Raw genomic sequence first — 22,897 nt, 5'->3', positions numbered from 1 at the left:
ATAAATATGGGGTTAGGAATGCATATTCTGTAAAGAGTTAATAGTTTCTCTGTACAAATAAAAAGTATGTGTGACCGCAAGTGTAGCCAGCAAATTACTCATGCCTTGTGACATGAAGTTGACCTTTGAGGCTTAACATTTTTTTTCAGGTTTTAGAGATGTGGTAGACCTGAATGTATTTGTAGCTACATTAAAAAAGTCTAAATTCATAGTTTAAGTTATTTGAGCTTTTAATCTTGTTTCTAATTTATCTTGTCAGCATACAGAAACAAGGTGATCTGAACATAACTATGCAACGTTTCCTACGGTGTAGTCATGGTCGTGCAATATGTTTTCCTCTCTCCTTTCTCTATACTTCCTCACACACTCAGCTATCAAAGTAATGTACAAACAAGCAAAGCTGACAATCTTCTCATTGATCACTAAAGACTGGACAAAATGCCCACATGGAAGACATTCAATAAATCAATTTATGTACAGAGCGATCCAAATCTGGTTGGCACTAACAGGTTCATACGTTACTTATAAGAGGATCTCGGTGGTGGGAGAAGGCAGGGGGCAAGATGAACGATGACAAAGTCTTATGAACTCAGGTTGAACAATTAAACACGTTGAATGCAAATGACAAAATAACTTTTGTCTGAATCTTGGATGACATCATCAGCATCAGTGGATAAACTACACAGAGTGTACAGTAAGGAAAAAACACACCAGCAAAAGCATCAGAGTAAACCAAAACGGAGGACAGACTGGTAAACAGGCTAAGAACAAAATTCAAGATCTTTTTTTTTTGTCCTCTGTGAAAGTCCTCTGTGAAACTGGGAAATGCAATACTTGTATTTTTTCAGAGAAAATTCAAAAGATACTGTGGATTAGCAAGATACAGTGCTCTTGAGCATCATTTGTAGGCTCCCCCACATTTTGAATTATGCCAAAAATAGTTTTTTCCTGCCATAGTTATTTTATTATATAAGCCTACACATACTACTGCACAATAAAAGTGACTTTTTCAATTGCCACTGCAATACGGACGCCTCAGAAAGTTTCCACAGTACAGACAAAACCCGGCAGTGGAAGGATTAGAACAACATCTGTGAGATGAGAAGATACAAGAGCTCTGTCTTGCCTCACTGAACAGAAGAAAACTTCTGTTACAGTTCAAGCCAGGGGTACGGATGCCACCACTAAAGGTCAGGCAGCCAGAATTTCCTTCAGTTAAGCAAGAGGAACTGCCCAAGGAACAAATGAGCAGAGATCCCATTTCTAGCCTTGGGTTTAAATAAACAAACATTACTAAACAAAGTGGTTTGCTAAAGTAATAACACAATTTCTTTTATTCCAATTTAGATGAATCCAGATTCAGGAACTCAGAGGAACACTGAACTCCTTCCCACAGAGGCTCAGCTCTGGCGCCGTGTGCTGCACAACAGCTCGTTACGGGGCTCGTTACCTGACTACTGGAACAAGCCCAATTTACCTGAACAGTGTTACAGGGGCCACTGAGACATCAGGTCTCCAGCTTTCCATTCAACAGTGGAAGCTTCCAAGCAGCCAAGAGCTTGTTAAGTGTTTTGAACTTATTTTAAATGCAAAGATCACAATACTTCTGTATTCTGTAAACCTGGTCTTTGTCATTTGATACTATACCTGCTTCAGATTGATCGTAGCCAAAGAAACTGAACAGCTTCAGAAGTAGTTTCTCCTCAATTTGAACTGTGAACTTTCGAGCAGTGATCATCAGATGCTATGAAGATAAATAAGTCTCAGTTTACAGTGTTAACACTAGAAATATGATCCATGTAAGCCATTAAATAGGACAATGTGTTCTACTTCAACGGAATATTTTCACTGGAATGGATTTGTAGTAGGATTCCCACCTTCAAAGTGCCTGTGGTAGTTTTCTTCACTTAAAGTTACCTCCAACTAGTGATGATTGTTTCAATGTTTTGGAAGCTATTGTGCTTCACTACCCAGTACTAACAACTCAGAATCTGATGTTTTGCTGTTTCCCAACACCAAATCAGCTGTTTTTCAAAACAGCGTCAAAATATATGGTTGAAAATTCCAAGTGAGAAAATAGGTCTTGACAACCAACTCGGTTTTGCCCTCACAAGACACAGCACAGTGGGTGGGTAAGTTTGCAAACTCCATCAACAGTATGGAGGATTTAAGCTACAAGATTGTTTATCAGAGAAAAGTAATAACCTCGTACACAACTGATGAAAAGCACAGCATAGGTATTTTGGGTCAGTACACTATGATACTACCTATCAGTTTTGAGGTGAGAATAATCAGCTTGAAAAGTAAAGTCACAGACATGAACAAACAGGGGTCTGGCCTTATTTGTTATATTTTTGAACGTATTATCCTGTTCATCACTGTACTGTGACTTTAGACACTATGAACATGAGAAAGTGGGTACAGCATTGTTTAATTCAGCATTAATTCAACAAAGTGTATTTCACAAATTATTTAATTCAGATTACTAGTAAAAATGAGGAACAGGAAAGGGCATTTAAACAGGGCAATACTGGCATGGCACAATCAGAAAGTTGTGGTTTACCTTGTAGATATCTGTCAGTGCACTTTTACTGGGAAATTTCATTGCGTTTACTTGCACGGCAGGACTGGTCTCCACGGGCTCATTTTCATTCATCTTAGGGGTCAGGAAGAGCATAAAAGGCCGCGTGGTGCCAATTAGCTGGTTGTCCACCTACAGAACAGACAAGACAGGCAACAAAATCTGAATAGGTGACAATAAATAGCAAAATTGATGCTCTCTAACCGAGGACTTAAAAGCTTTCAGAAACACATTGTCCCTGCGTCTGGGAGATACTAAATAGACCTGGTTAGTGACCACCACTGAGACTGTACCAAAAAAACATTCAGAAATATCCTTCATTTAAAAAAAAAAATGGTTATAGCTACCAACAAACAAAACCTGTAACAAAACTGCTATGTTCTCTGTGGGTTTTTTCTTTTTTCAAAAAATACCGCCAAAAACATTAAACAGCAGAGACAAGCTGCTCCAGCACTGACGTTTGACCATTGCACAGAAGTAGCCATTTATCTCACATAATCCACACCAGTATCCACAATTCCCCCTTCCAGTTAAACTTGTGAATTCTGAATTGTAAAGACTGAACTGAAAACAAAGGTTAAGGCAAAACTCTGCAAAGTCAAACCCAAAATCCAGTTGGAAAAAAAAAATACAAGAGGTTTATATTTGTCTTATTTGCCTATGATTCTATGGTTTATACTGCAGTACTACCAACATTAGGACTCCTGCTCTCAATGGCTGCTTTTTCATTACATAATGACAAAGCACCAAGAACCAGGAAGGGAGAAAAATCTTGAGCTGACCTGTTTTCAAAATAGAAAAGATTCTAACTTGCCTAACAGAAATCAAAGGCATGAAATACAACATATCATTGTCTCAACTATTTCAAAATAGAGAACAATGAAAAAGGGAAACACTGATGCTAATAGAAACTTCTATATTTAGGAATCAAAATCTTAGTAACAGCTCAAAACGTTTTTCAAATCTATAATGACAACAAAAACCACAGAAGACCCATGAACAAATACATTTGTTCCAAAATGGGAAATACCTGTATGTCTTGCACTCTGAGCTCTAACACCTGACTTGCTGAGAGATGTGTGTAGTGGACATTAATTCCTGTGAGGCACACAAATACCAGCTCTTCAGGAACTTTGTTGACCAAAGACAATCCTATTCCACCTTCCAGTTTCACAAGCACCTGAAAAAAAGAGTACCTGAAGCTGGAAAAAACCCCTCCACTAACAAACCAACACTGAAAAACCCTGTGATACCAAACACATACTTCTGCAAATAAGTTACTTTTTTAGACCCATCTCCAGAGAGGCCGAATGGTTCATTTACAACTGAGGTTTTTTACAAGAGGTCTTAAGACATATAAACCCAACTTCTAAGAATAAGTTTTAGCAGGAAAATCTACAAGTTCGTAACAAGAGGTCATCATGAGGAAAAGCTAACAAACAACCCTCCTCAAGCCCCTCTCTAAAATCTAGAAAGGAAAATAATATGTAAAATAGAGAGATACTAGTTGTAGTATCTTACTTCTAATTCCTGCTCTGTATCTGGATTTTTAAACTTGCGTAGATCTTGTTCCGTAACTGGAAGTTCGTCTCCTTCACTGGATAAGCGATCATTTCTACGGTGGTTAGAATCTGTTATCTGATAAACAAATAAATTACTACAGTGATCACTTTCCTATTTATAATAACAGCTATATTGTCGTACCTTATTTTTTTACAAAAATAATTTTATAAAGTACAATGATAACTTTTGTGTCAATTATTTCTCTTTTATGATATTCCCCTCCCCCCTCATACCATGACGAAGTCACCTTTTTGTAGGAGCGTAGAGATGCAACACAGAAAAAGGCATTGCAAGTACCAGCAAGTAACGAAACCAGACTGTAGTTAATGAAGGAGCTTCACCTGCAGAACTCTGGTTGGCCCATCGGTGATGACTCTGACAGCCAGCATCCCCGAGCCAGGCCTCATCTTCTGGTTCATGAACTGCTGCTCAGGTGGAACCGGCCCCAGAAATTCGAGTGAAGTATCAGGACCAAGAACAACTTCTGCTCCATCATGAAGACCTAGTACCCCTCCCTTTGCCTGGAGAAAGAAATAAGAGTAAGGAAAAGAAATATTAATAATAGGTAAAGGTTTCAGATAACTATTTATATACATTAATTTAAAAAAAATAGAATTTTGTAGTATTTTACTTTCCTCTTTTTACACAGCTGAAGAAGAAAGTCATCTGAGACTCCAGCCCAGACTGAGTAATCTGGGTGTGAGGGAAATGAACACATTTCTTACTCTTCAGAACTAAAAGAAAAGCAGTGCAGCAGCTTTTTACTCAGTATTACTAAAGCTTCTGGTAACTCATGTTTAATCAGCTTGGCAGTGAGAGGAAACAGCCAAGATCAGTAATTCTGTATTCCCACTGCATCTTAGGAACCCGAAGCTATCCCATCAGGATTGAACATGGGAAGTCCTTCCTGGAAATACTTTCAAAATGACAGAAAGCTTTCTAAAAGCCACGTTCTGCCTCTGCAGGTGAGAATGTAAATCCTTACTGAGTCAACATCTTAAAACAGTCACAAAGGGCTTTTTGGTGGCTTCAAACTGACAAGTAGTAACTCACAAAGCTACTGTAATTGGATCATGGAATGATCAATGTGACATCATGGGACTGAGTAATAAAACATTAGAAATAATATCCATATTTATTACAAATATACTTTGTTATTTCAACAAAATGCTGGATTACTTAAATTTGTTTGTAAGCAATGGATAAATATGGTTGAAACACTTCAAAAAAACCCAAAAAACAAACAACAAAGAGCATAAAAATTCTTTTGACATTTAATTCTAGAATTTGTGAAAGCAATCCATATTTCTGTGCCTGCAAATTCTAACATCAGCAGGCAGAATTATCAAATAGTTTGCAAGTGTGAGCTGTCTGCAGGTCAGATTTCCTGGAACACAAAGAAAGCAAACGCTTCAAAATGCTTTTAAAAATCTTACTACTAAAATGTTAGGACCATGATTGTGGGAAGGGCTGTGGGAAGGGTTATACACAAATCTTGACTTTCATCAGTGATCCTAATTGACACAATCTCCAGCACTGTCATATTTGGTGTGTGAGAGAATATCAAGGCCCTGTTTACCACTATACTGTACATTTTAACAATGATGTACTGCTCATTTTCTAACTATTTACTTTTGAATTAGTGGTTTAATTATTTGAAATTGATAAGAACATTCAAACACTAATTTAAACCACACACACTGTTTGCACAAGTCTGGTTTCCTCTGTTTTCTGAACTTTGGCCTCAAAGCTTTTAGTTCACTTCAACACTAAGCCCAAATGACTCTGTCATCTATGTCAGCAACAGGCAAAACAAGTTCAACACACAACCAGTTCTGACCTGGACAACCAGTCCAAGGATGCCACAGGTCAACTTGCCGTCACGGAAGCTCCACGTCTGGGTGGTGCTGCGCCGTCGGTCGGGCTTTCTCAGCATCAGGGGCTCGTACCTGCAACAGAATGGGCACGTACCCAACGCTCAGAGGATGCCAACTTCTCAGCTTTGCTCTTGGGAAGGGTTAATGGCAAACATCTACTCTAATTTTGTTCAAGTCCGCTTTCCTAATCTCACTTCTGAAGTGCTCTTTTGACAACCTGCTGCTGAGAACACATCAGCCATGCTTTTAAAAATATTTCTAAGTCACAAAAGTGATTGTGAGGTCTGTTCACGGAGACGGCTAAAATCTAGCTCTTCCACATGCCCTCAGAGTAATTTCTTTCCTTATTCAGAGAACATCATGTTCAGATGCTTTCAAAGTCACGCTTAGAATCTACATCAGTTTCCCCAGAAATTGTATGTCAATACCTGTTATCTGTGACAGCTGCCAGGCCTGCAATATCTAAAATCATACACGAGTCCGCAGAGCGAGGAGAAGGTTTTTGGGGGTTGTGAGGAACTGAAGAACCTTCATGGCAAAGCATTCCTGTGCCTGTCATCCTCCAAAGTTGGGATCGCTTTCCTGGCTCCTGTTGCACAAAAATTCAACATTTAAATGAACATGGCAGTACAAAGCAAGTATTTCTGTTCTGGTTTACTATCAGATGCTTTGAATTATAATCCTTGGAATGACTTGTATATATTTAACTTTAGAGCTCCATGAATTGTAAACCAGTTTGTATGCCCTGCCTTGTAACTTCATGAGAACACCCAATGTACAACTACAGCACTTGGTTGTCTTAGAAGTGTTTACAAGGCTCTGTACTACTTTTACTCCAATTCCCTTTCCTGTCACCCCCATAAAAGTGACAGAATTCAAGCAACCTGAACTGCAATAACCTGTTGCTTTCAATGGAGTCTGTCTCCACCCTTTAGAAGTTACCATGAAACCGGTTTTATTTTTTCCTTCTCCCAGCATGAGATTTCACTTCAGCACAAAGCAACAGCATTTTAATAAAACCAAATGTGTCTTGGTACCTTCTTTTTCAGTATAACTCGCTGAGTCTTTGGAGAAACATCAAGGACAAGCTCTGCATATGCTACATCCTTGTTCGAAGCAACTGGTCTTGCACTTGGCTCCTGTGAACTGCAACACCAAGAAAACATCATCGTGTTTATTCAGAGTAGCTGCTTTTTCTGTAAACCAAATCAGATCTGTACCGAAATCCAGTCAAGGAAACTTATGCAACCAATATTGCCAACCAGACAAAAATACACATTGGGTTTATTCCCCTATTGTTATTTTTGGAATTACCAGTTTAAGGTGCTAATTTGAGCGCGTTCTTAAAAGGGTCTTTGATTTCTCACTGGGACTAGGAACCTCACAGACAAAGCAGATGAGTTCCAAAGAAAATTCTCCATCTTATATTGAGGAAAGTAACAAAGCATGTACCAATCTCCCATAGCTGATTTCAACAGCATATAAACCGGTGCAAGTCTAAAATTCACAGGCACGTCATAAATACGTACGTCCTGTCATCAAGTTTTCTTAATCCACAAAATTCTTGAGCCCCGAGGTGTGACCTTAAACCTGCCAGATCTTCTAAGATCAGACAGTGGGGTCACAGCAGATGTTACATGCTAAATCTTTCTCACTATGTGACAAAATAAAGAATGGCATTCTGCACGTATATAGCCAGGTGACCACGACCAAACAGGGTAAGACACACAGCTTACTGACTGCCACCCTCAGCTTCCGAGTCCTGGCATTTCCTCTGCTAGTACAATGCTGACAGAAGTTAAGCTGCATTTGAAAAAGCTTTAGCCATTAAAATTATATATTAACGTAAAGCCTAAAGAACAGCACGAACATTCAAAATATTTTCATCTAATATATAAAGAGTTACCCTGAGAAAGTGTATGTAGCAGCAATATAAATGAAGTTCTCATAGTAGAGCTGCTTGCTGTCCTGCAGGTCGTTCATGCTACAGGTGATTTCGGAGGAGCCTGCCCCTTTGACCGTCAGCGTTATGAAGGGCGGCAGAGCAGGTTCATCCCACGCGTAATCCAGAGAGGTCATGGGCTTCACCTCGGTGTACAGCCTTGGCTCCACCACGCCGTGCTGATTGAAAACCACTGGGACCTGTAACAGTCATGAAAGAGGATTTAGTTCAGTTACTTGACCAAGATGAAGTAGTTCAGTACTACCGATTTTTACTAGAACTTCAGAAAATTACAATTATCATATACAAACATGTCCTGCTACACACACTTCCATTTTATTTCATTACACAAGAGAATCAGCTCCCTCTTGTAATATATATAAAAGAAATCCTACTTTTCTTTTTTTCACTAAAAAATAAAAAGTGCCGTTTTGCTCTTTTACCTTGGAGAAGTTGTCTATGCGGAAAGGTGGCGGTAGCTGGTCTGTGTCACTGAAGGCGATGTGGTACGTGGCTCCCTGAAGAGTAATTTCTACTCTTAAGAAGTAACATTTTCCCAGAGTGTCCCTGAATGAGAACAAATGAGCGGAAGAGGTTTCTCATCTGCGTTACCCACAGTGTTAAACAGTTGCTACAGAAGATTATATACAATAACTACCTCATATTAATATGGAATGAGTTATTTTTGTTGACCTCAAAGCCCCCAGACCAAATGCAGTTCGGGACATCCATGAGTCTCACACACAACAGCTGATCGTAGTCGTTCCGTGGCCAGTGGAACACGACGCTGGAACCAGGGAGCGTGGAGATGTAGCCATCGGGGTTGGACGCTCCCTAGGAATAGAAATTGCTAAATACATATCCTATAGGTACTGGGAAATACAGTATTTATCTATATACCTCTCCAATACGAACACAGGAATTATTGTTAGGTGGATGCTGGTATTAGAGTAATGCAAAAGATCTCATAACCAGCCAACAATACTTTCAAGTCTAATTTTTATGCTCTTTTTGGTTAGAAGATGCTGTAACTATCTACAGGTATTGCAGTAACAAGTAACAAAAAGGAAGCATCTTACCCGGCCTCTGGCGAATTCCCGCTGAACAAAGGCCAGCTTGTGGGTGGATCTGTTGTCCAACAGGTACCGGGGGGCAAACGTCACCATGCACGTGTCAACGTAACGGCCTCTGCCTTTCTTAACATCAATACCTAGCAATAAAAACAAGTTAAAAACAAAGCTATTATTTACAAAAGAAAACAAAAGACATCTGCCACAACATATTTCACATAACAGAAGTTCTTTTTCTCGGGTTCCTGAGATGTGCTGTTTCTGCCATACCACTGAGTAGATTCGAACCATTGTTTTAAACAGTAAATACAATTTTATGTCATCTGTTACCCTCTGTTTCTCAAGTACAATTTAGAGACCATTCTATGGTATTTCTCAAATGTTCCTATGGACACATACCGATGTTATAAATGAGGCCTGGCCGGTTTCCGTGCTGGATCACCTTAAGGGCTCTGACACCACTTCCACCATCCAGGGAGAAGCCCTGGCACCAGCCCGGCATTCCTTCGGGATGGATTCCTCTTCCAACCCGCATCGTACATCTACAGCATGGAAAACACAAAGATTTACTCCTTTAAGTGAAGGCTCAGATATCAACACGGTGCTGATAGTCAAACACATACCCAGACACAAAAAAAACCACCTGTGTTTTAATATAAAAGCATTAGAAGCCACGATAAGTCTCTTCTTGAGTAATTCATTCTGCATTTCTGCCATAAGGGCTTTTAACATACTGGTCAAGATTCAGTGACCATTTTTTGTAAAGGGCTTGGTAGTTTTCAGACTGATTAACCACAAGAACATTTGTGTGTCTTTTTTCTCTAAAAGAAAAATTAAAAAAACCATTGGAATAAATTTTTGTGATAAATGTAACTGTTGTTCATTTGAGCAAAAATCCCAGAACGTTTCAGATAAGTTATTTTAAATAACATTCTTATTTCTAATTTTCATGGGAAAAGCATGTTCTCTACTTGATGCCAGTTAAAGTAGCTGAAAAATTTCCTTTCCAAAATCCTGCCATTTCCTTTTACATTGGAATCGCAACAGCTCTGCGGCATGAGGACTTCCTGCTGAGTGACTGCTGCTGCTTCTCTACTAACACTCACAATTTAGGATTAGAGGTTTGGAGTGGGATTTTTTTTTAGTGGTAACAAAGTCATTTATACAACTCGGTAAGTCTCTTCAAAAAGGTTTTTGACTTTCTTACCAAAGATGTACAAGTTCAAAACATGCAAAGTCAAACCAAAGCTGCCTGTAGACACAAAGGATTAGCCAACCAAGGAGTTTTCAGAATGAAACGTCTAAAGATCCAATATGCTTATTTTAGTATTTAAAAACCTAATAACTTAACAGGTCATCTTAATAGGGAAAGACTCTTCCTAGATGATATTCATACTAATATATCACTACCAACCCTCTGCAAATGACTTTCATACTTTGTAAGGCTCTTCCTGGGGTATTACTTACAGGTTTGGCTGCTCTTTATCAGCGTAACAGAACAGAAGTGGGCTGAGGCTTCTCGCGAGCTCGTGCTCTTCAAGCTGACCCGCAGCATCTGTTTTTGCGTTATCTTGTCTGAAGATAAGTGGTAATCCTTTAAATAAACACAAAAAACGGTGTGTCCAACTACACTTCACCTTTGCACAAACTAAAATTAGAAGGGTAAAAAACTAACTCAATTCAAGGAACAACCCAAAATATTTCAGTTGTAGTATCAGTCATTAGTCGGGTTCAAGCAGAAAACAAGTTCCTGTTGCTCTGTAAGTGCCCGTGGATGTTAATGTAGAATAACTGCAACGTAGCCCTGTTGCTTTCTCAAGGCATTTCAGTCTTTAAAAACCACAATTTTAACAGTGATCTAATCTATGTTGATTTATTCAGAGGTACAATAGCTCGTGTTTGAAACACAGCAACTAAGATGCCTACGTTATCTGCTGTAACGTTCATCAACCAATAGCTGTTGGCACTATAAAAAAATTTTTTTAACAAATCCTGCAACTTTAATTCCTCTTAAATAGTGTTTAAAAGCTCTCTTTGGCCAGACAGCAAATCAAAACACTGCATGAAATCTTTATTTCCCAGTTCATGATTACAGCTATGAAAGAAAATACTGTAAACTTACCTGTTTTGTTGATTAACCAATATGGTGCTAAAATTAGTATTTTTAAAGAACCTTCAGCACGACATACAATCCTTATGGTCAGATTTAGCTGCCGTTTGTTGACATCATACAACCGCATCCGCACCATATAGTTTTGTGTCCCAGGAGGAATCAACAGCTCTTTACACGTCGGGAAGTTTTCTAGTAATATCCCTACAAAAACAAACAAACAAATGAAATAAAACCAAACGTCACCCCCACAGAAACATTGGTTTCTGACAAGCACATAGGTTGGGCTTTCACATGGCTTGATTTTGCTGAACATTTCATATACCTTACCCACATAAATTTTTAAATCTGTCCAGGCAGTAACCTGTGACCTCATAAAGAAATGCCTCAGTTTAAGTCACAAGCAGCAAAAAATGTTGTTAAAAAACCCTGCTTAGGGTTATTACTGCTTTAGGCATCAGAAGTCCCACCAGTGTTGAATAATTCCATACATACTTTGGACATCAACTTTGTCTGTCAGAAAGAAAACAGCAAACCCACCCAAAACACTGGGAACTTTTATGATTTATTCCCTCCTTTATCACTGCTCTCTCCAGTTTCTACCGTTTCCACTCTCAGGAAAATGAGAAAAGAGCCAAATAAGGAACAGACCCAAGAGAGCTGACAGATCTGGGGGAGTGACAGCAATATTAGTGTTTATTTGGATGCGTGCACTTCATTAATAACTATAAGAAGCTCTTTTCCATTCATGAGCCATAGGTCCTTGCACAAGGAACAGTTCTGTTGAGGTACTTACTCCTCGAGAAGTTCCAGAAAGCGGTATTTGAGAAAGAACCTTACCCAGCTCAATGTTCTGGGACGTATCAGCTGTGTACAACGCTGCCTCTTTGCCAGGTTTTAACGTCCCGCTAATTGGCATTCCTTTAACATAGAACTCAAGTTCACAAGGCAGCAAGTTGCAGATTACCACTGTTGGCAGGAGATAAATCGTATGCCCAGGCTGCCTGAAAATCTGTTTAGCGCTGTCAGAGAATATGCTGGAAGGCATGTAATCCGGGTAGTTTTCTTTCTTTATAGCCACACAAAACCTGTGAAGGCAGATGTGTGTGAGAAGAAGTCAATGAACTTGACGGAATAATTCAACCCTGTCTTTGTTTACCACACTAAATCCCACAACATGCTGTAACTTCAGGACTGATAAACAGCATTTAGAATTGTTCTCCACATAATCACTTCAGAGTTTGATTATACGGTATTTTGTAGTTATGACTAACATTAAGACAACAGGAGTTTCCTGACTTTGATTAAAGAATTAATTTAGTCATTCAAAAAACCCTGTCTGTTCAGAGACCTAACAGAAAATTGCTTTTACAGATTAGCAACTTTAAAACCAACTTCCATAAACTCGCAGAAACATGTTATCAACTATTACTAAAAAGAGATTTTAACTACTACAATAAACTATAGTTATGTTTTTAAAACATAAATGCTGAATGTTTCCTTCTTCCCAGTAGATGTATCCTTCCTTTGGCCACCTGACACTTTAGTTAAGGTAAAAAATTGAGTAAGTAAAACTTCATTTTAATTTTTTTTTTTTTTTTCCTCCCTGTGATACATCCAAAACCAGCATATTAAGAAATTAACTATGGAACTGGCACAGAGCAGGAAATATATAGTATGAAAAGGTCATTTCCTGAAAGAAATTCCATAGTCTCTATTCTAGCATTTCCTAAATTGCAAGCATCCCTAAATCCACCATATCAGTTAACTACAAAATTCCATTAAGTCCTCACTAAGCAGCAACATTTTGGGGCTTAGAACAGAGAACAGGACAGCCAGAACAGAGAATATTTATGAACACACTACAGCAAACCACTCATTATTCTCAGTGAGACAGACTAGATAATTTAAGTCCATGTAACCTTACCCAGCTCAATGTTCTGGGACGTATCAGCTGTGTACAACGCTGCCTCTTTGCCAGGTTTTAACGTCCCGCTAATTGGCATTCCTTTAACATAGAACTCAAGTTCACAAGGCAGCAAGTTGCAGATTACCACTGTTGGCAGGAGATAAATCGTATGCCCAGGCTGCCTGAAAATCTGTTTAGCGCTGTCAGAGAATATGCTGGAAGGCATGTAATCCGGGTAGTTTTCTTTCTTTATAGCCACACAAAACCTGTGAAGGCAGATGTGTGTGAGAAGAAGTCAATGAACTTGACGGAATAATTCAACCCTGTCTTTGTTTACCACACTAAATCCCACAACATGCTGTAACTTCAGGACTGATAAACAGCATTTAGAATTGTTCTCCACATAATCACTTCAGAGTTTGATTATACGGTATTTTGTAGTTATGACTAACATTAAGACAACAGGAGTTTCCTGACTTTGATTAAAGAATTAATTTAGTCATTCAAAAAACCCTGTCTGTTCAGAGACCTAACAGAAAATTGCTTTTACAGATTAGCAACTTTAAAACCAACTTCCATAAACTCGCAGAAACATGTTATCAACTATTACTAAAAAGAGATTTTAACTACTACAATAAACTATAGTTATGTTTTTAAAACATAAATGCTGAATGTTTCCTTCTTCCCAGTAGATGTATCCTTCCTTTGGCCACCTGACACTTTAGTTAAGGTAAAAAATTGAGTAAGTAAAACTTCATTTTAATTTTTTTTTTTTTTTTCCTCCCTGTGATACATCCAAAACCAGCATATTAAGAAATTAACTATGGAACTGGCACAGAGCAGGAAATATATAGTATGAAAAGGTCATTTCCTGAAAGAAATTCCATAGTCTCTATTCTAGCATTTCCTAAATTGCAAGCATCCCTAAATCCACCATATCAGTTAACTACAAAATTCCATTAAGTCCTCACTAAGCAGCAACATTTTGGGGCTTAGAACAGAGAACAGGACAGCCAGAACAGAGAATATTTATGAACACACTACAGCAAACCACTCATTATTCTCAGTGAGACAGACTAGATAATTTAAGTCCATGTCCTACTTTCTAACCTTTCCTTTTTTTACAATAAATATTAATAGTGTGCTTAGTCTCAGTTGCTTACTCTCTATTAACAGTGTGCTTATGCTCAGACATTTGCTAATAGGTACTGCCAAAGGGGCAGAAATACAGCAGTTACACGTCAACGCTTTCTCATTATTCAAGAGACCAAACAAATCATCCCATTGAACTGCGGAAGCTTTTCTTTCTAAGTATTTTCTTTCCTGTTACTTACTTTCATGGTATTTCATTTATCAGAAGAAAAACACAGCTTACAGAAAAATAATTAGGTCTTAATCACCTGAAAAATCGGCTATTTTCCGAGTCCATGGAATGACACTCTCGCTTGCTGCTGCAGACCTCTGCTGTCTTCTGAACATTCGTCCAATGAATTGGAGCTTTACAGAAAAAGACTCCCATTCCTTTTGGCCTGGCTTGCAAACGCCAAGATGTCAGGTGTAACGGAACAGCAAAGGAATCTCCTGGCATCACTGCTGGAAGAACTACAGGTTCTGCAACCAGAGAAGAAAACGGACTTATCAAAACAGGCCTCTTTACTGAAACACATATGCTTTTTCAAATAGGAAGTCTCAAATTTTTAAAGCAACATGTTTTGTTTCAACATAAAACGCAAGCTATTTTATCTATGTTTCAAACACCAACCTGTTGCTTTAAGCCCTATTAACAATCTGGCAGCAGACAAATGTAGGTGTGTAAATCTGAAACTGGAAGCAGGCTAAAAACTTGATGGAATTCAAATTCTTTTTCTGTGGATGCTTTAGTGAAAATGCTTATTTCAGAAAGATCTCATTCACTGCATTTTGGGTATATTATCAGTATACCACTACATTCCTAGACTGCACCTTTGCACGCTAACACCTGAAACCTCCTAGACTATTCCTAAAAGATACAACACGCTACATACAGAAATGACTCAGCCTTTACAGAGCCTCAGCTTTCCCCACTGACCCGAACAGTAAGCACAAATCCTGCCGGGTTCTCCAGCTTCCCTTGCTGATCATTTTTTTCCCCACATCACCCATTTCTCTCCAGGGAGGTCTACTTTGCTGTCAACCGTTACAGTCCATGGTGGATCTCCTTGGGGAGAAGCTAACAATTCCCACAGCACAGAAGGAACACACAGCACTTACTGTCAGGAGCAGAAGGACTATCCAGTCTCAGTTCCATTGGGGTCTCCAGCTTGTTCTTCACAATCAAGGCTGAGCGCACCGTTATCACCTTCCGAGCGCTGCCTTCCATGGTCACTTCAAATACCACACGAACTGGAGGCAACGAAGAAAACTGGAAGATATTTAAAAGCATTAAAAAGCTCAGGTAATGATTATGTCTAGAAGAGGGACACCCCAATTTTGAAGCAGTAACCACTGGAGTAAAAGCTTGCCAACTGAGTCCAACCACGTGCAACACCTAAGGTATGTAGAGTTTCATAATAATGATTTATAATTCTGTACCTTCTCCTCAAAACACAATAAAATTAACCATAAAAAAGCAATTCTAAACATTACTAACTCCATTATCTTTCTCAAAATGATGCAAGTTCAAATAAGAGCAATACAGATCCTAAAAGAACACTTACACACTGTCTCACTGTTGCATCACTGTAACATTCATGAAGTTTGAATTACAAGTCTCATATAATTAGCCACTCATCATTTCTATCTGTCAAAACTAAAAAAAAATAACGTGGAGCTTTCTTAAAATATTCATATTTTCTTCACTCTTAGCTGCCCTTCTACAGTGGTGTTTTATCTCCCACATTACACAAAATCATTGTCAATTCGATCCTAAAAAACACATTTTGTATGGGCTCACATGCTGGAATTTCAGACCCATTCTTCAACCAACTATTTACACTGATGAGGAACAGAAAGTCATGTTAAATACTTGCTCTGATTTGAAAGGTTTTTTGTTTGCTTGACTTTTGCATCCTTTCTATTGGAAAGGTTCTAAAAGGATGGAAGAAATGAAAATATATACTCACATAGACTTGTGGATGTATTATATTTGTTCTACTTATTGGGCTTCCAAGCTGGGAGAAAAGTAAACAAGAAAGTCAAAGTTGTTAAACTTTTAAGATATTACTCTCAGTTGTAATGCAGAGCATTGCTATGGAAGAATAAACTAAATACTTCATCCCTTTGTGTTTCTCATCTTCAACAGAGCTTGGAAAATACATGAGAACTGTATTAGCAAAACCTGTTTGTAATATTGCTTTAAAAAGAAATTAACCTGAAGGAAGAAGATCAAAAAGATCTCAACTTCCACTGTCTCCAGTGCTCGATAATCTTCAGTAGCCAGCCTCAAAAATTTAACTAGTTTCGAAATCCACAAGATCCTTTTCACCACTGAGCCCCAACCCCCAAGTGCCAACCTGCTGATTACGACAATTGCATTTTTCCTTCATGACAAGTATATTTTGTCTGAGCAGCCACATATTTCAACAATCTCTAGACTTACAGGAAATTGCCAGTGTTGTTTACTTTAAGTAAATTAAACACATGAAAAGCATTTCTGCAATAGAAGAAATAAAAATAGCTGCTGAAATGCTGTGCTGATTTAAAGCTCCATCTCCACGAGCCCATGACAGTGTCACTGATGTGTCAGTTCTGTCACTGGAAGCTCTGGCTGCCCCGCAGAGACGAACTGCTCGTTACCAGGTTTGTGGTTTTGTTATGCACGAAACTGCCAGTTCGGAACCCAGCACCTCCCAACTCTCCCAATCCAAGCTAACTGGAAAGAGGACAATCTCATGCAGCAGCTGCTTTAAGATCAAAAGCTTGGAGACATCATTACTCTCAAATGATATATTCTATTAAAACTAATACTCAAAATCAGAACTTACAGTAGAAGAGGACGAGTTCTTATCCGGCGCAGCGTATCGGAAATATGTTCCAACTTTGTCTACAGACACGGGACTGACTTCTTCCCAGCCATTCACCCTCACTTGCAACTGATGAATCCTTAGATCGTGCGTGTTCCTACCAGGTTAGATCAAGTAAAATTACTATTAAGCATTATTATACAGTGCAAACACCGAACACTTCAAACCAAGAACATCCTCTGGATTCTGAATAAAGAATCTCACTGAAGTGTTTAAAAAAAGTCAGGTCTCCAGAGTTTTTCCATTTCACAGACAAAGATAGACCTGATTTTATATCTCTTTGATTGTTCCACTTTCCCTAATGAACATACAGACATACAACTATGTCATATAAGTAAAAATAAAAGCATGCTACATGTTTGTTAACAAAGTCTTCTAGTTCTTAACACTGATAATACTTATGCTCAACAACCAAGGCCCACCCCAGTCCTTTAGAATAAAGAACATGTGATTTCTAATTGAGGCCCCTAAGTCTTTCCAAAAGCTTAAAATGATCCAACTCACACCTAGGAACAGCTCGCACTAATTGCAACATATGCTGCTTACTAAATAATTTCTGATAATTTCAGTCTATCCCCAAGTTGGAAATGTTTAAAACCAAAGCATTAGGACAGGAGACTTAAAAAAATATCCGCTACTGCCCTCACAACTACGATCCTGTGTGTTAGACACGAGTGTGTCAAAACCCATCTCCCAGCCTGGTCCCTTCACCTGTGTCTGAGTTTCCCTCTGGCTTCAAATTCAAACGGAATCTCTTCCCCAGCGATCACTTCTTGCCATTCACTGATGTTATGGGCATCATCCAGCAACGTCCCATTTTCCTCAGGAACCACACCTGGACTCCCACTGTGAGACAGCGCAGCCCTGTGAGGAGAACCACAGCCTTTTACAAACCCACAACGCCACTAATTCAAGTAACAAGTGCTCTTTAGTTTGCCCCAGTCCTAGAAGTCCTGCAGTAAACAAATATACATCATGAATGAATCTGACCAGCTTTCAAATTCTCTTGGGCCTCTATCTTTTAGTAATAACTATCCCACTGTGAAAGAAAAAGCTCTTGACTAAGAAAGGCTGGGAGTTGCTACATTTCTCTGCAAGAAAACAATCAGGTTTGGGTGAATGTTAGAGAAGCCAGAGAAATATTGTCAAAGGGATCCCACAACAGGTTCTTACCGGGTGGGTGTCGTAGTGAGGGTAGCAAACCACAGAGTGCATCCAGTATGGTTTCTTAGAGCAAAGGGGACAAATGGCTGCCTACGTTTTGGAGTCTTCATTTCAGCTATAAAAAAAAGCATAAAGATTTGTCTAAATGCTTGTGAGAAAAGCACTCACTCATCAGATGCTAATACGGGATGAGAAACAACAGCTGGAGAACCACAACCTCCAATAACTAAAGAAAACCAGATCAAAGAAAAGAAAAACAGATTACTAAAACATTTAAAAAATTAGTGACTATTACAGAAATGATACAAAGTCTTCATCTACATCATCCTGTCCAGGAACTGAGCTTAATCTACATGTTCTTTTGTTTCTTCATATCAAGTGTTATAAAATATTAGGCCTCCAGTTATGACTAACATGTAGAAAACCCAACTAAAAACCCAATCATAATCTGTAACTTTTCATGTACATCCAAATGCTCATGAAGTATTAAACACATATTCACTTATAATTAAGATTTATGCTCTATTTAATGTGATGAATACAGGATTATCCAGTAACCCCTTTAAAGGGGGACTTTTATCCTCAAAGACTGAACAAGCAGAAATATTTTCCTATACAGACTAAAGCCTACTAAAACAAAGTATGAAAAAGAATTTGCACGTAACCAAAGGTAATCTGGTTTTGTGAAAATGCTGGGACAGCAAAACCCCAGAAGGAGAAACTTCATCTACGTTTGACTTTTCTCAAGCCTGCAGTACAGCCAAGCACACAAGTGTTACTCTCATTTTCCATACTGCAGGACACTGTATCTGTGAAAATACTTACTGTGTTTGGACAGGAAAAAAACCCTGTCAAATTCCAGTAACTTACTTAATAAGGAAGATAAATGGCTGCTCCCTAAATACATGCATCTTTTAGCACAAGAGTAGAAGAAAGAAGGTGCACACAATAAATCAGCTGCTTAAAGAAAAGGTAACACAGAAATGAAATCTATTCCATAGCATTTCTCTGCAGTCACTCCACATTCAAGGACTTCACGTTCTGAGTCCCGTTCATCCCACCCCAACGAGTGTCTGACCAAGAGGAACTTAAGCACAGGGGCAGGAAGGGGCAACGCGGGGTGGGCAGGGAAGGTTCTGAGGGAGTTAGAGATCACATGCAGCTTTCTTCTAATCTATGACAACTAATTCCTATGTACCTTACGTTGTCAGTAGAGATTAAATCTGGTCTCTCTAAAGCTTACACAGAAAGCTCTTTCCAAATAAAAGAAGATTAAATTCTTGAAAATTAAAAACTCTTGATTTTTGCCAACTGCAAATAAAATGATCTTTTTAGTGTTGAACTTGGCTTTATACAATTTTTTGGCTAGTCCAGGTTCTGCAAAATAACAGACCAGAAGCCAAATGAACATTTAGTCTGGCACTTAATCTATTGCCAATTTATTTTTTGAGACTTTTAAAGAAAAATTTTTTGGGACTATGGCCAGATTTTCAAAAGAAAACATGTAAAAGTTGCATTTTGAGACTACTGCCCGAAAATACAGACTACCATTACGAGAAGGTTTTTTTCACAATTCATTTAATAATTTAGTTGCAACACCCATGAACAGCCAAGCAATAAGTATTAAGAGCTTTTGCTGTTTGTTTGATTTTTTTCACAAAAAAACCCCATCTATGACCTGTCTGCAACCACTCGGAGAAAATATTTCTAAAGGGCAGTCTGAAGGGGCCACAGATGCAGTTTCACAGAACCTTTCTGTCCTCCCATTCAGCAACTTTTCTGCAGGGGCAACATATTTATCAGTGTGCAAGTCACACATAGGATACAGTATTTAATATACAAAAGCCTTCCAAAGAAGAAAAAGCCCTTGTTGTCTCTCTGTGCTATACAGTACCTCTAGCATAGATCTGATGCTCTAGGTTAGTCAAACTGGCTGTGCTCCTAGTTCTAAGGTAGACAAGAGGAAGGCCTGGCGGACAGGAAAGACAAAGTTAGCAGGTAAGAAAAAACACACAAAACCAGGTAGACTCTTCCCCATCATGCACCAGGAATGATACAGACAGTTGGCATCATGCAGTCAGGGCATCATGCAATCTACCCATCTGCTTACTCTAAATCGGTATTGGAATTGCTAAAATTTCTGGCAGAAATAACTGGGAGAAAAGAAGCTGAAAGGACCTGCCACATACCAAGAGCTATTACTTAGAAAATTATTTCATTAATATAACAGGAAATTAGTCATATAACATAATTATTATACTCATAATATAACACGGAACAAGTTTTTTCCAGAAACTCAAGTCATTTAGGTCTTTGGCCATACAGAAAGAAAAAGGTCACCTCTGAACTGCACAAACCCTGAACTCAACACTCTTATTTCATCTTAGGCAGGACAGTCACCCATTAACTGAGAAAGTGTGACAAAAAAGGGAAGCATAACTAGCAGTGCAAAGTTCTCACTCGAAGCTAAGTAGCCAGAAAGGTTTTTGTTTTTAAAGAACTGAATAGAATTGAATGGAAAATAGCATTTTTCTCTTTTTTGCCAAATATCTCTAACAACTCATTGTATGCTGTGAAGACCAAATACTTATGTTTGCAATACATTGGACAGATGACTGTGTATGTCAGGACTGTTTCAAATAAAGTGTGATTAATGAGTATCATACTCTGCCCAAAGCACGGCGGATCCACCGAAGAGCCCATCCAGTCTTCTGAACTGATGACATTCACTTTTCTGTCCTGTTTACAGTAATCTTCCATCCAGGCCTGCTTGGTGCACGTGTATTGTTCTGGGGGGATACAAGCACAGACAGTAAATGTCTCCAAGCTGGCAGTAAACAAAGTAATTGAAAAGTATGTTAAATTTGTAACACTAAAGTTACTCTACTTTAATGGCAGAAGTTTTACTTCACTGCTTTTTCTCTGTGCCACTTAGGTAAGTTAAGACAAACAACAGCTCATGAAACCACAACAGTTCAAAACCAAAGGTTTTTATATTCTTAATTTCTTTTTTTTAAAACTTTCAGTGAATTCCACGTTCTTAAGATCCTCCTGTGGCAATGCAGGAGCTCTCTCTGAGGAGACAATCAGCCTCAAATAGTTTCATGTCAGAAGGAGTTTCTAATACTGTTTTTGTGTTCTTTTTAAGAGGTACACGCTCACTCCTGGGTAAATGTCAAGACAGCAACAGAGTCCTCTGGCACAGTATTAACCATAAAATACCCTTATTACTTATTATCACTGGTATGAAAAAGCATCATGGGAACTCTTAAGAATCACCGATTTGCGTCTTTTCCGCCCACCTTGGCTTCCTCTTTCTGCCAACCCCACAGGCCTTGCGGGAGAAAGGAAGGAATATTCAAGGACCAAGGAAGGCTCTTCTGTTACATTTGCAAGCTCAGCCATTTACATGTTTTATTATGACCACCAAATTGTTCAGATTTGCATACAGAATAAGCAACCACATTGCTGGGAAATGCATACAATCACAGTGTCACAACACAGACGCTTACATGAAGTTTGAGTTAATGACAAACAAAATATTTTTATTTCCTGAGGTGGGAACTGACAGCTCAGGTTTTCAGAGACTGCAAAACTGAAATGAGCAGCTCCCCACTACACCTGTCAATGTACTGAAAAATGACGGTCTTATCAAAATATTTTAAGTACTGTAAGTATGGAAAGCTTCACATGAAAGCCTGTTTCTGATTAAAAATAAATTTCAAATAACATATGAATTGGATAGAATTCACATGACCAGAGAAATAATTCCTACTAACCTCTAAAATATGTAGCTTATGTCTTTACACTTTCACAATATCAGATAAAATACAGGCTGCCCAAACACACACCTGTGTACAATATCATGTGAAGTACGGAGGGACCGGTGCCAAATCTCCCTCCCTCCATCTCTGGGACACCAGCAGGACTCAATTAGCAACATCTGCCACTTGTAGCACAGTGAAAATTAGCCTGTCTGGTGATGCTCTCGGGGAATATTCCTACATACCTATGAAGACAGAGGTGATGTTTATATCCAAACGGTCTTCAGCCTTCACTTCCAGCCTCAGCCGGGAGGGGTGGAGGCGGCTCCAAGCTTGTTGTTGCCAAGACACTGAGCAGGGCCAGGGCTCAATGAACGGCTCCCAGCCTGAGAGCAAACAGAAACCTCACATGGATCACACATTTGAAGGCCACATTGGAACGCTGTTTACATACCTAAGTATTTAATAATGCAACTTTAATAAGGAAATCCTTTACTTTCAATCTGCGTTCAAGATGAACTCGTAAGCCTACACATTTCATTTACCAGCTAATTCTAAGTTGATGTAGCTCCTCCATTGGAACCAGCGTACACTGGATGTAGCGTCTTGCAGAAGTAGCTTAATTGTGAGGAAAGCACTAGAAGGCAATCACAGCTTCATAGTGAAGTTAGCTGGAACTAACTTCTTTGAAATAGTTTTGAAAATTATTTTCACACAATTATGCATAATTTGGCCTACTATTCAGTATCACAAATGACAAAAGTTTAAAAGCTATTTAAAAAAATCACCCTACTTATTTTTAAAAACAAAAAACTACCTTGTTATTGACAGATAATTCCTGAGGTGGTTGACACCAATTTTATAACAGAAAATCTAGTGCCTCAAAGAAAACACAAAACTAGATTGTTTCTTTTGT

General features: G+C 38.7%; 1 protein-coding gene across 1 annotated transcript in view; it reads right to left on the bottom strand.

Moving 5' to 3' along the window:
* VPS13D (vacuolar protein sorting 13 homolog D (S. cerevisiae)) overlaps positions 1–22,897 on the bottom strand; it is a 97,983-nt gene that overhangs the window by 39,953 nt on the left and 35,133 nt on the right. The window contains exons 38-62 of the mRNA XM_014941435.1: positions 22,227–22,367; positions 20,884–21,006; positions 20,112–20,186; positions 18,227–18,332; positions 17,765–17,917; positions 17,015–17,150; positions 16,154–16,201; positions 15,303–15,453; positions 14,453–14,663; positions 13,071–13,318; positions 11,156–11,347; positions 10,501–10,627; positions 9,433–9,575; positions 9,043–9,173; positions 8,622–8,797; positions 8,407–8,530; positions 7,928–8,163; positions 7,059–7,167; positions 6,450–6,610; positions 5,985–6,093; positions 4,486–4,665; positions 4,103–4,219; positions 3,612–3,761; positions 2,564–2,713; positions 1,648–1,744 (exon numbers count right to left, since the gene is read on the bottom strand). Of these exons, the coding sequence (XP_014796921.1) occupies positions 1,648–1,744; positions 2,564–2,713; positions 3,612–3,761; positions 4,103–4,219; positions 4,486–4,665; positions 5,985–6,093; positions 6,450–6,610; positions 7,059–7,167; positions 7,928–8,163; positions 8,407–8,530; positions 8,622–8,797; positions 9,043–9,173; positions 9,433–9,575; positions 10,501–10,627; positions 11,156–11,347; positions 13,071–13,318; positions 14,453–14,663; positions 15,303–15,453; positions 16,154–16,201; positions 17,015–17,150; positions 17,765–17,917; positions 18,227–18,332; positions 20,112–20,186; positions 20,884–21,006; positions 22,227–22,367 (3,594 nt within the window). The remainder of the gene's footprint in view (positions 1–1,647; positions 1,745–2,563; positions 2,714–3,611; positions 3,762–4,102; positions 4,220–4,485; positions 4,666–5,984; positions 6,094–6,449; positions 6,611–7,058; positions 7,168–7,927; positions 8,164–8,406; positions 8,531–8,621; positions 8,798–9,042; positions 9,174–9,432; positions 9,576–10,500; positions 10,628–11,155; positions 11,348–13,070; positions 13,319–14,452; positions 14,664–15,302; positions 15,454–16,153; positions 16,202–17,014; positions 17,151–17,764; positions 17,918–18,226; positions 18,333–20,111; positions 20,187–20,883; positions 21,007–22,226; positions 22,368–22,897) is intronic.

This window comes from Calidris pugnax, unplaced genomic scaffold, assembly GCF_001431845.1.
Source record: "Calidris pugnax isolate Ruff unplaced genomic scaffold, ASM143184v1 scaffold82, whole genome shotgun sequence".
Taxonomy (NCBI): domain Eukaryota; kingdom Metazoa; phylum Chordata; class Aves; order Charadriiformes; family Scolopacidae; genus Calidris; species Calidris pugnax.
The sequence above is the reverse complement of the archived record's forward strand: the minus strand, read 5'-3'. Positions and strand labels throughout refer to the sequence as shown.